General features: G+C 44.3%; 1 protein-coding gene across 2 annotated transcripts in view; it reads left to right on the top strand.

Moving 5' to 3' along the window:
- The window catches only part of LOC126248689 (plexin-A4), a 995,564-nt gene that overhangs the window by 238,622 nt on the left and 743,132 nt on the right, over positions 1-13,810 (top strand). For both annotated transcript variants that reach the window (XM_049949968.1, XM_049949967.1), the window contains exon 4: positions 4,204-5,344. In XM_049949968.1, the coding sequence (XP_049805925.1) occupies positions 4,232-5,344 (1,113 nt within the window). In that variant the 5' untranslated portion in view covers positions 4,204-4,231. The remainder of the gene's footprint in view (positions 1-4,203; positions 5,345-13,810) is intronic.

Genomic DNA, 13,810 nt, shown 5'->3' with positions numbered 1-13,810 from the left:
GTGACTGCGGGAAAATTCAGGATCCATCATCACCTGAATCCACCTAAGTCACCAGAGCCATGGACAAAGATTTACGAAAGATCCGTGGGGAAGGTGAAGAACGGTGCTCGGAAAAACTGATTCCAAACTACCCAATACCTTTCTCTACTACTGAATCGCTGAAAATAGAATTTGACTAGAAAAGACTCAAATTGGCAAACAAGAAAATGCTCTTTCACTGGGACTAAGACAGCTCCGCAGCCGACACAGCAACTGTTATAATGGCGAATCGATGAGATTCCAACTGGCTCCTGGTCCATCTTAGTCTAGGAAGTTATTTATCGCTATTACCTAATTTGAAAATTTTGTTTGATGGGAAGAAATTTTTATCAAACGGGAAGTGATCGCTTTCATAGCAAATTATCTTGTGGAATTTGACAAAACCTCCTTCTCCGTCTCGCGGTTCTAGGCGCTCAGTCCGGAGCCGCGCGACCGCTACGGTCGCAGGTTCGAATCCTGCCTCGGACATGGATATGTGTGATGTCCTTAGGTTAGTTAGGTTTAAGTAGTTATAAGTTCTAGGGGACTGATGACCACAGATGTTAAGTCCCATAGTGCTCAGAGCCATTTGAACCATTTGAACCTCCTTCTCCGAAAGGATGAAAACATTGGAATCTCGTTGGACGAATTGTGCAGGCGTCGAAGTAGACTGTGTTGTAAAGTATATTCACACTTGTTAGTTAATTTTTGCTTGACATATCAATAAACTCTCGTATTTCAAAGAAATCAAGCAAGCTTAAGAGGCAATCCCATTGTGCCGTTAACGCCAAAAACTCGTTATGGCGAAAGAAAAAGACCATTATGTTTTAAGAAACCTTCGCTGTTATTTAGATGGCGAGGACAAGTCTTGACGTTTAATTGCAGTGTGCAAGCAGAAACATGAGTGCAGTTATGAGGCCGGTGGTCATACCAGGATTACTGAAAGTACAAAGGACGATCAGAAGGATTTTTATATTACTTGGAGCTTAGATATGTATGACGTGAAGGCAATGTCCAGCCTCACCAAGAAATCTGACGTACTGTACGATAACGTCGACGCTTCCTCTTGCTGTCGGTCGTGAACTTTACATTGATTATTTCCAAAGGTATCAACAGCTTGGCGCAAATACAGTCGATACCAGTGATCAGAGCATGTTTATACACATACTTACAACCCGCCATGAGCTGTCGTGTACATTGTAAAGCCAGTTTTCAAGAAATCTGTCTGTTACTGACTTAATGAAGAAATATTTTTATTATCTACACAGAATCAGAATGATATGATGAAAAGACAGAATTAAGATCCTCAGATCCATGAAGGTTCTTCGTACTGGTTGTCTGAGTTGTCTACTCACACATAAACTGTCTCGTAGGTAGCTTCTTTTTTAAAACTCGTCTCGTGAACAGTATCAGGTTTGCGCTGAACTAACAACATGACTGACAAATTGCCGGCAAACATGCTACATTGTCCGTGTGCCCCCGTCTGAAACGGAAACCTTTAGTAGCGGGTTGTTCAACTGCGGGAAAGTGTTCCACAGATACATTGTCTGTGAAATTATTGGAAAGCTTGTATGAGGGTTTTTTAGATAACGTGCCACGATAGTCTTAAGTCAGTAAGTTTTCAGAAAAATGAATTAAAATACTCAAAATTTACCTAAATACGAAATATAAACGCTATTTTAAACAGAAGAATCTGTCTTCGTTTTACATAGTTTGCGCCCACATTGGAGCATATGAATCAGTCCGTATACATTTAAGTCTTCCAGGGGGAAATTTGGCTTTTCAGCTTCCTCTTCTGCGCCCAGGGCTTTCTCATTCATTCCGAACAGGCTGCTCTTTCTTCTTTAGTTATGTGTATGGTTTTCGTTGAAAATATCTTTAGTTAAAGTCCAGTGTGTGTGTTCCACAGAATCGTCTTTTCTTCTCTGTTTTCTACGTAGTGCACTCTTAAATTTAAAATTTGTAAATCATCGTGGACCTCTTTAAAACCTATTATTCCAGTTTTTATTTTTCAAGAAGTAGTTGTTTCACTAACCTGGTTTCTGTATATCTCGATATACGACGGAAAAAGCAATCCTCCAATTTTACATTATATCCATTACTGACGCATTTTCCCGATACACCACTTAGTTATGGTTACGAAGTCTTCCGGGACGGTGTCCGTAGATAAAGAATAGGTAAACTTGAGACCTCTAATTAGGTTAAAATCCCTAGCTGTCGATGATTGCTTCTATCATAGCCGTCAAGGACGTCGTTAGGTAGCAATCTGAATTTCCGCTTTGGTGGTGGTTTTTTTTTTTTTTTTTTTTTTTTTTTTTTTTTTTTTTCTGACGATTGTTGTGATGATTTTTCTGTCTGTCTTCTGCAGTTTATTTGTTGTTGATTTCGTGTTCAACTTGAATAGTGTTCCGCTTGCTTACGTTGCTTCAGATTTAACAACGTAGTCGTAGTGTTTGAATTTGATGCTCATTGAGAGAGATTTCCTCTTGTTGTTTGACCAGGTGTTTCGTTGTGTTTCAGATTATAAGGGGTCGTGAAACGAAAAAAAAGAGACAGATGGAAAAAATAAGTTGAGTGTTTATTATTATTATTTGAAAAGCAATCTCTATAACTGTTGCTACATATATCCCACTGTAGGACAAGGCGGTCAGAGCCTTCATGGAAAAATATTTGCGTTTGACTTGCGAAACCATGATTGTACCCAGACGTTCACCTCTTCGTCCCAGGCAAAAAGACCACGAATGTCTTTCTCCAGGGCTCCAAAAATATAAAATCAGGACTGTACGGAGGATGTGTTAGGGCTTCCCACTGAAAATTCTGCAGCGTATTTCAAACAACCGTGGCAACATGTGGGCGGACCAGCGTAAAGACATTCGTGGTCGCGATTTACGTCGGACGGAGAGATGCGCCTCTAGGTACAATCATGTTTCCGTAGGCAACCGCATTTTTCCATGAAAGCGCTGAGTGTGTTGTCTGTAGTGGGATAAATGTATTAAATTTTTTAAAATTACAAACAGTTTAATTACTTTTCTTCCATCTTTCTCGTTTTTACATGATTGCCCCTTACAATTTTTCCGCTTTGTATTCAGGTTTCCAGGTTTTTATTCCACATAGATTTTTTAAATTAATTAACAATCTTATTTTGTTAGTTACTGGTCAGTCGAGGAGTTGGTGTTTCAACATTGAAGATTGGCTTCATTTTCATTTTTGAAATGAAATCTGAAATGCAAGTTTTTGATATTTTTTTCGAGTACTTCAAATTGAAGAGTAGCCTCGAACACATAATTTGCCAGTAGTGCCAGATCTTTTGCGAATTGATAGTATCTACTGGTTTAGTAAACAAAAAACCAAAATCTGACATTTTTCGTCGTTTGGTGGGACTGGCTCTTTTTATAAAGTGTTGGTAGATACGATTATAACATTTCCAACCTTGGCATATAGAAATTTACTTTAGTACAGTTATTGCTGATTGTATCGGGTGATCAAAAAGTCAGTATAAATTTGAAAACTTAATAAACCACGGAATAATGTAGATAGAGAGGTAAAGATTGACACACATGCTTGGAATGACATGGGGTTTTATTAGAACAAAAAAAAAACTATATTGCTAGACGCGTGAAAGATCTCTTGCGCACGTCGTTTGGTGATGATCGTGTGCTCAGCCGCCACTTTCGTCATGGTTGGCCTCCCAGGTCTCCAGACCTCAGTCCGTGCGATTATTGGCTTTGGAGTTACCTGAAGTCGCAAGTGTATCGTGATCGACCAACATCTCCAGGGATGCTGAAAGACAAAATCCGACGCCAATGCCTCACCATAACTCCGGACATGCTTTACAGTGCTGTTCACAACATTATTCCTCGACTACAGCTATTGTTGAGCAATGATGGTGGACATATTGCGCATTTCCTGTAAAGAAAATCATCTTTGCTTTGTCTTACTTTGTTATGCTAATTATTGCTATTCTGATCAGATGAAGCGCCATCTATCGAACATTTTTTGAACGTTTGTATTTTTTTGTTCTAATAAAATCCCATGTCATTCCAAGCATGTGTGTCAATTTGTACCTCTCTATCTACATTATTCCGTGATTTATTCAGTTTTCAAATTTATACTGACTTTTTGATCACCCGGCATATTGGTTTAATTAATTACGAATTTTATATTGGATGTGTGGATGTGTTCCAGGTCCTATGACGTGACGCACGCTGTGAAGATGAGAGCGCTGCTAGCGGTCCTGGGCGTGGGGCTGTTTCTGGGGCTAGGCGGCGCCGCGGCCAACATCGTGTGCACCTTCAGCGACGACGCGACCGAGCGCTTCAACCACCTGGTCGTCGACAAGAACACGGGCCGCGTGTTCGTCGGCGCCGTCAACCGGCTGTACCAGTTGTCGCCCGACCTGCAGCTCGTCATGAAGGACGTGACGGGCCCGCAGGAGGACTCGCCCGAGTGCTCCGTGCTCGACTGCCCGCCCACCGTCGTCAAGAAGCTCACCGACAACGTGAACAAGGCGCTCGTCATCGACTACACGACGACGCGCCTCGTCGTGTGCGGCAGCATCTTCCAGGGCATCTGCTCCGTGCGCAACCTGCACAACATCTCGGACGTCTCGCAGGTGGTGCGCGAGGCGGTCGTCGCCAACAACTCGACGGCGTCGACGGTGGCGTTCATCGCGCCCGGGCCCCCGAACCCCCCGGTGACGCAGGTTATGTACGTGGGCGTCACCTACACCGGCAACTCGCCGTACCGGTCCGAGGTGCCCGCCGTGTCGTCGCGCAGCCTCGACCGCGACAAGATGTTCATGATCGCCGAGACGGCCGTCACGACGGGCACGCGCATGTTCGTCAACTCGCTGGCGCGCGAGCGCTACCCCATCCACTACGTGTACGGCTTCAGCTCTGAGGGCTTCAGCTACTTCCTCACGACGCAGATGAAGCACACGTCGCCGTCGCCCTTCATCTCCAAGCTGGTGCGCGTCTGTCACGACGACGAGAACTACTACTCGTACACAGAGATCCCCATCGACTGCATCAGCGAGGGCGGCAGGCCGTACAACCTGGTGCAGGCCGCGTACGTGGGCAAGCCCGGCTCCGACCTGGCCTCTGACCTGGGCATCAACGCGCAGGACGACGTGCTGTTCGCAGTCTTCTCCGAGAGCGACCACAGCGAGGGCGAAGTCTCCAGCAAGCCCGCCGATTCCAGCGCGCTGTGCGTCTACTCGCTGAAGGCCATCCGCCGCAAGTTCATGCAGAACATCAAGAAGTGCTTCAGCGGCAGCGGTAGTCGCGGGCTCGACTTCATCTCTCCCAGTCACCAGTGCGTCCTAACGGTAAGTCCCTATTTATCTCGCTAAACTGTCATTCCAGAATGAGATTTTCACTCCGCAACGGAGTGTGCGCTGATATGAAACTTCCTGGCAGATTAAAACTATGTGCAGCCGGCCCAGGTGGCCGAGCGGCTCTAGGCGCTACACTCTGGAACCGCGCGACGGCTACGGTCGCAGGTTCAAATCCTGCCTCGGGCATGGATGTGTGTGATGTCCTTAGGTTAGTTAGGTTTAAGTAGTTCTAAGTTCTAGGTGACTGATGACCTCAGAAGTTAAGTCGCATAGTGCTCAGAGCCATTTGAACGACAGCACCGCTCTGTCTGCTAGGGCCACGCAGCAGCGCTCCTCAATCGCTGTTGGAGTACTGGTTATTCTTTGTGTTTTACTCTCCCTGTTAATACAAATCGATAAAAAATAACGAACTAGACGAATTTTGGGACCGCTCTATCGAATGGACTCTTAAAATGCCGCATTAAACATAATTTTGTTTGTAACGGGAAAGAAATCAACGCTTCCTTCGACACTGTGCGTCGCAAGAAAGTCGTGCTGAACAGTATGTGTTTGGGCTGACTTCAGCTACACACTGCAAAAACGAAATTTCAAATAGCGGCAAACACCAGAGGGACACCCAGTATGTACACGGGATGAACTCGAACTCCGGCGACAAAATTTCAGAGGTTGTTCCGAGACAAATTTTAAGTATTTTGGTGTAAGAACTCATGGTATGTGGTGGATCAGTTGTATCCTCTGAAGCAAGTCTCGTGCTCAACAAAAAAGGGAAGAAGGAAGCGAACCCCTACCGAAAGAGACTAGTTGCTGACAAGGTTACTTGCTTGCACGCTAGCAACTGTTTTGGTCACAGAGCGATGTTTACTAGAACGCAGATAAGATTAGAAATGCGGTAGTAAGCAAATAAATAGTATTTGTTAAAATAATTCACATTGAGATACTCAACTTTCAGTGATGTACGAGTATGATGCATGGCTCGGTAGTTGCAGATGTACACAGTAATCAAACCTAGCACAGTGAAGGAGAACAATGTAATCTGTAGAAGTTGAACCTGGAGTACTGTTGCTAACAGTTTCTTGTTCAGGCTTTGAATGTGAATTTTCACACTGGCATTTACTGCCTGAGGAAAACCCGCCGGTAGTGGCTAGCTATAACGGAAGCAACTTGAACTCGTTGGTGACTGATGAATATCTGCAACAGTTGCTGGCGATGAACCGACATAATGTGGCTGTACGCATCCATTTGTCCACCTACGGCGTGATGATGTTCATCTACGATCTATAATCGGTAGTCAAATTAGGGCCGAACACCAGCCACAACGGGATCATGGAATGGTTCCCTTCAAAAGTAATCACCATACGCGTTAAGCATTTATTCCACTGGGAGATGAGACGATCAATTTCTGTTTCGTAGAACGCGTTCTCCCCGTTGACGGATCCTCGGCCACGCCCACTCTTGCACGTCCCCTTCCGACTGAAACCGACGTCCACTCTTGTCTTTCTTCAGGTCGCCAAAGATGAGAAAATCACACGGTGAACAATGCGGAAGTACCGAGGATGTTGTAGTGGTTTCCAACGAAATCTCTGAAGCTCAGTCTTCATCCAAGCGGTTGTGTGTGTGGGTGGGGGGGGGGGCATTATCGTGCCCATGACATTGCTTGGAGCCGCCACCACCACTTTGAGCGCGAGGACAAACGGCAGACCGAACATTGGAAACACCCCGCATCCCCGCCGCCAAAGAAATCAAAGTTGTCAACACAAGTTTCAGTAAGGTCATGATGACCTCCGCCTTCGACAACAAGAGCTCTCTTGTCGAATTCCTCGAGTGTGGAACTACAATCAGTGCACAGCGCTATGAAGACACTTTGCAGCACCTGCGACGCGCCATGAAGTCAAAGAGTCCAGGAATGTTCTCGGACGCAACATACTGTGCACGATAACATCCGCCCACTCTCACACTGCCAATCTGACGAAGGCTTGGTTGGAAAACACTCCAACATCCTCGGGGCATTAGTATTGTCAGCGCTAAATACCATGAGTGAATAGAGGTTTGTATCCAAACAAGACACGAGTTCCTCTAACTAACTGGCAGAGAATTCGAGCCTCTCATGCCAAAATACTTCCAAACTTTGTCGGTTGAGTCGAGTTCCTGCTCTACAATTTTTACGGTATTCGACCCGTTTCAGAGTTGAAACTGAAGGCTTCAAGACTGGCTTCAACAGTTTATCCACTTCAGTTGCTCAATAGTATATATTTTTAGGTACTTGCTATTGAAATGCGTCGTTCATCATAGATAAAGTGAAATATATGTTGACAGGCAGATGGTGTATTTCTATTAAATGCTGACGTAAGAGCGCCGTAATAAAGTTCCACGAGGTTTCGGCGGCGTTCTCTGCAGTCAGTGTCAAGTGGAAACTCACTGCCGTATCGTCGCGCGTCCGTATATAGCCTTGATGCTGGCTCTGACGTCGCTGCTGCTCTGCCCATCCCCGAATCATACAATATTCACCGGTGACGTCACGACATGCCCACGGCTATATGAGGTCGAAGGTATCGACACTACAGTGAGTTCCTATTTGGCACTGGTCGAAGAGTATTGAGCCGAAAGCTCGTAGAACGTTGAACAACTTGTAGCATGTTGGAAACCGTGTCAGTGCGAGAGGATGCGTTCGTGTAAGAGTACCTGCTTGCTTATTTCTTCACCTGAGTTATTCGCTTCCTGTGTTTCGCGGTCATCGTCAGTAAATATATGTGGACTGCATATCGTACCAGACTAATTTGAGTTTTCTCAATCGACTGAATACACAACGTAACAATATAGACATTTTGGTTGAAAAGCAGCACCTTTCGATGACAAAGGACGAAGTATGAAACGCCATATTAGCAATCTTTCAGTGGACTGACCCAAAATACACGTAACAGAAACAAAGGAAGGACACACGTTATTTAAACTGGCGTGTTCTGTGCTAGATCCCTTGCTGTCTGAGAAAGAACACTGTCACTATTTTTCTCGAATTACCCAAGAATTCCGAAGACGTAATCTTGAATAGCGAGTTGATGGCATCGTACCTCAAACAGAAATAGTCCATGATGATTTAGAGAATAGGATAACGCAAGTCATGGAAATAACGATGCCCAACTTGGATCACACGTGGGCAGTGGTCAAAGGAATTGACAAACATGCTTCGCAACTTGCACGGCAGATATCCGACAGAACGGTCTGTACCAATCATTATTTATCGTGACACCAACAGAAGTTATTCGTGGCTACTGTTATACAGCATTAATACCGGTGCAAAGGACTTGGAAGAGCACTTGAACGGAATGGACAGTGTCTTGAAAGGAGGGTATAAGAAGAACATCAACAAAAGCAAAACGAGGATAACGGAATGTAGTCGAGTTAACTCGGGTGATGCTGAGGGAATTAGATTAGGAAATGAGACACTTAAAGTAGTAAATGAGTTTTGCTATTTGGGGAGCAAAGTAACTGATGATGGTCGAAGTAGAGAGGATATAAAATGTAGACTGGTAATGGCAAGGAAAGCGTTTCCGAAGAAGAGAAATTTGTTAACATCGAGTATTGATTTAAGTGTCAGGAAGTCGTTTCTGAAAGTATTCGTATGGAGTGTAGCCATGTATGGAAGTGAAACATGGACGATAAATAGTTTAGACAAGAAGAGAAAGAAGCTTTCGAAATGTGGTGCTACAGAAGAATGCTGAAGATTAGATGGGTAGATCACATAACTAATGAGGAAGTATTGAATAGGATTGGGGAGAAGAGGAGTTTGTGGCACAACTTGACTAGAAGAAGGGATCGGTTGGTAGGACATATTCTGAGGCATCAAGCGATCACCAATTTGGTACTGGAGGGCAGCGTGGAGGGTAAAAGTCGTAGAGGGAGACCAAGAGATGAATACACTAAGCAGATTCAGAAGGATGTAGGCTGCAGTAGGTGCTGGGAAATGAAGAAGCTTGCACAGGATAGAATAGCATGGAAAGCTGCATCAAACCAGTCTCAGGACTGAAGACCACAACAACAACACCGGTGCGTGTAACTACTCACTATAAACACTTGACGTAAATTTTCGTTGCCGTTTCAGCACTTTTGACCACTGCTGGTCGGAGACGCATTCGGGGTCTCTCTCCTAAGAGTCATCAGGCGCATTTTCTGTAATGTGTTGGTAGATATTTGCAGTTTCTTTTTTGCAATGTGTATCTAGACACGTGTTTCTTGGGAAGTTCAGTTGTCGACGAGGAAGAGTCGGTTTGTTTGCTGTTACAAACAGAATTATTTTTAAAGCTGAATTTTACGCGCCTATTCAGTAGAGTAGTCCCAAATTGGCCTAGTGCGACGTTCGTGTCATTGATATATATATATATATATATATATATATATATATATATATATATATATATATAGCGATAGTAAAACGCAGAGAATAATCAGTACTCCAGCACACACAGAGCAGTGCTGCTGCATGGCGGTAACAGTCGGCGCGGGCCAGGATGGTGCTGTCACCGCTTGAGTAGTGGATAATCTTCGTGTACTACTGTCTCTGTCAGTATGTATCCATAATACGTATACCGCCATAGACTGATTTAGGACTGCTCAATTTTAAGGACTCGTAAAATTCCGCTTTAAAAAATCGTTTCGTTTGTAACTGGAGAGAAACCGACACTTTTCGTCGATATAAACGTCGCATGAAAGACGTGGTGAGCTGTAACTCTTTGGGCTGACTCCATATATACGTATCATAAAAGGAACTACAAATATCTTCCGAGACACCGGAGAAAATTCACCTGACGACTTTTAGGAGAGACGCCCGGTATCCGACAAGTCGCATGATACACCTACAGATATTACTAACACTAAGAACATAGAACTGCAGCTGTTGATTTTAAAGGTGTCTTGCGTAAAGGTCTTAACTCTGTCTTGTAGGAAATGTAAACACAATTTATGCTGATAAGCCGCAGGTATCGAAATTCAGTTCAAATGGTTCAAATGGCTCTAAGCACGATGGGACTTAACATCTGAGGTCATCAGTCCCCTAGACTTAGAACTACTTAAGCCTAACTAACCGTAGGACATAACACACATCCATGCCCGAGGCAGGATTCGAACCTGCGACCATAGCGGTGGAGTGAGTTAGTGTTTATATGTGTAATAAAATTAACGTACCGTGTATCTGAGACGGAAATACAGGAGGAGTACGTCATTCGCTGAAGGGAAAAAACCGTCAAAGTGGCAGGTCCTTAGTTCGGCTAGTGCTTTCGATTTAGCTCGGACATGTCTCTCTTTCGTGGGATCAAGTGCGTGGCGCATTTAATTAATTGCAAGACAGTCGTAGTAAGATGTTCCTAAATCTCATATTGACGGAGAAATATGACCCTATCGCTTGTATGACAGCTCATGCCATGAGTCAGTTGGCGATTTGTCTGGAGTCTGAGGGAAGATAATGCGCGACATTACAAGACGCCGCTCAGCTGATAACACAGAAGCCGGCGTAAGACAGGCGCCGTGGCGTCCGGCGGGGAAATAGTGGGTTTGGAGGGGGAACGGGTGGGGTGGTGGGGGGAGTTGAGGTTGTCGGCGGTCGGAGCTTTTATCTGCGGCTTGGCGGCAGAGAGGGAAAGGCGGGGGCCTGATAAGATGCCTGCGGCGTGGTCGCCGGCCGTGCTCAGGGCTTTACCGCAACTCTTTCTGCTGTCTGCCGATATGAGGTCGTAACGGAATTAATGCCGTCGCCTCGTTTCCAAACTTCGTTACAACAATTTCTCAGGGTTCTACAACCACTCGAGCAACTTAAACTCTATTTTAGCGCATGTATAATTTTGATATCGAATATCGAAGCGGGCCTAGATCTCAATTCACATGTAACACATTTTCAATGCTAAATACTGTCTATTTTACAAAACGGTGCTCGGTCGGAGTTGCAGGTTGCCTAGCTAACAGCTTCCATGGACAACAAAATATTGACTTTCAGTATTCCGTGTAATAATTGACCGAATTTAAAAATTTAAAGTGCTGCCATGATCTACTCATTAAGAGTTATATAATTTTTTTTTAAATGCTTTTCCCTTATTACTGTCCATTCGCATCCAAATACTAAGAAAAATGCCGGCCGAAGTGGCCGTGCGGTTCTAGGCGCTGCAGTCTGGAACCGCAAGACCGCTACGGTCGCAGGTTCGAATCCTGCCTCGGGCATGGATGTGTGAGATGTCCTTAGGTTAGTTAGGTTTAACTAGTTCTAAGTTCTAGGGGACTAATGACCTGAGAAGTTGAGTCCCATAGTGCTCAGAGCCATTTGAACCATTTGAACTAAGGAAAATACTGCAGGGATTTTTTTTTTATAAATTTCAGATTTGAATCCGATGCCCAAACGGAGATATGTGTCCATTGTCCCCATGCAAATTACACTGACATGAAAAGAAGTGCTACTATAGTAATCAACACTCACCAAGAAACAACCAAAAAATCACGACGACCAAAATAAGCCTCGATCTGCAACGTAAGATCTGCCTTCAGAACTCACTCATTTTTTATAAGACGAGCGGGAGACAGGGTGGCTACTCCAACTTGGAAAAGAAAAAATTCCCTGAGGATTTCACATGTGTGGAAGAAGATGGTGTGAAGAAGCTCCTTATAAATTAATAGTGAGGGTATGGAGGAAGGTGGGGGGGGGGGGGGGGGACGTACTACAGTAATGATTTTTTCTTTCCTTTTTGCTGAGCTATATACCAGCCATAAGCAGTAGTTTAACCGCAGTTTTTAAACATCGTTAATTTATACGGAATAATATTCACGTAATTAACAGACTTCGAGACACGTGTTTAAAAATTGGTGATTTATAGAATTCAGCAAAAATCAATTGCAATAATAGGCTAAATCGCAGAATTCTCTTAAATTTTTAAAGTTCCTGAAATTCCCTGAAATTTTCCGGGTAAAATGTAAATCGCTGAGAATTCCAGGTTTTCCAGAAGAATCGCCACCCTGAGCAAGTATATGCTGAAGACGAAGCACTCCGTGATCACTAAGACATCCTGCGGAAGAATTAAACGACCTACTTTTCTCCTAGACACACACATGGGATTAAGAGGCCGGTTAAAGTATGTGATCCCCCATGGCAACTAATGGGTTAAGTTACAGGTTTAACATCACCGAGCTATGCAGCACAGTGGTTAACTCACTGGACTCGCATTCAGGAGAACGACAGTTCAGAGACGCGTCCGGCCATCCAGATTAAGGTTTTCCGCGATTTCCCTAAATGCGAACACCGGGATGGTTCCTTAGAAAGAGCACAGCTGATTCCCTTCCCTAATCAGAGTTCCTTCCCTAATCCGAGTTTGTACTCCGTCTCTTTTGACCTGGATGTCGACGTGACGTTAAACCCAATCTCCTTTCGTTCCTTAAAGGCTTAATAAAATAAGTAGTGCAGTTAGAAATTGTGTGTGTGTGTGTGTGTGTGTGTGTGTGTGTGTGTGTGTGTCAAGGCAGCGTAACTGACTGCGTGAAAATTACCCAAACTATATTCATCAAGTATTTCTGAATGAGAGCACTCGCCGGGGTAGCTAGCCCAGCATGGAATCCGCCCGGCGGATTAGCGACGTGGGCCGGTATGCCGGCCAGCCTGGATGTGGTTTTTAGGCGGTTTCCCACATCCCACTATGTGAATACCGGGCTGGTCCCCACGTTCCGCCTCAGTTACACGGCTCGGAGACATTTGAACACGTTCGCACTATTCCATGGATTACGCTAGATGCAGACAGCTGGGGTACACTACTTACGTCCCAGGGGGTTCAGGGTGCGGCAGGAAGGGCATCCAGCGACCCTCCGCAACTAACACTGCCAAATCCGTAATAACACGGCTGACCACGCGTTAGCGCGGTACAAGGCACAAAGAAAGAAAGAAAAAGAAATTTCTGAATGAGAGCATTTATAGACTTCCAACGAACTTTACACATAATTTCAAACCTTTAAGAAGCACAATGAAACGAAAAAAACAAAAATATCGCTGACTAAATTTTCGCTGCTCATGTAGCAAAACTTCAGTGTCGGACATGATATTATAATTTATTAGTTCTTTACTAATAGCTCTATTCCCAACACACTTTGCAGACAGTATCCACATAGATCACTGGGTGATATGCAAAATTGTATCATTGTACAGCACATGGTTCAGGAGATATGACATTATTAACGTTGAGACGCATGAAAAACTAGCTTTTGCTTGAAATGGAGCGCAAATTAACCAGACTGTGGGTTATCCATCGTTTCCTAATGATAGCACTTAGCGACTTCCAGTAAACTTTAAACATAATTCTTTTGAAAAATGGTGAGTGAGGAATTTACTGGCACTCATCTTCTTTCCGTTCCACTGCGTCTTTTGATTTAGATCTTTTGGTATCGTTAAAGCAACCGGAAACTTAAGCGGATGCCAAAATACTTTTTGTTAGTTGTGTA

This window comes from Schistocerca nitens, chromosome 3 (assembly GCF_023898315.1).
Source record: "Schistocerca nitens isolate TAMUIC-IGC-003100 chromosome 3, iqSchNite1.1, whole genome shotgun sequence".
In the NCBI taxonomy this organism is placed as follows: Eukaryota; Metazoa; Arthropoda; class Insecta; order Orthoptera; family Acrididae; genus Schistocerca; species Schistocerca nitens.
This window is presented reverse-complemented; position numbering and strand designations above follow the sequence as displayed.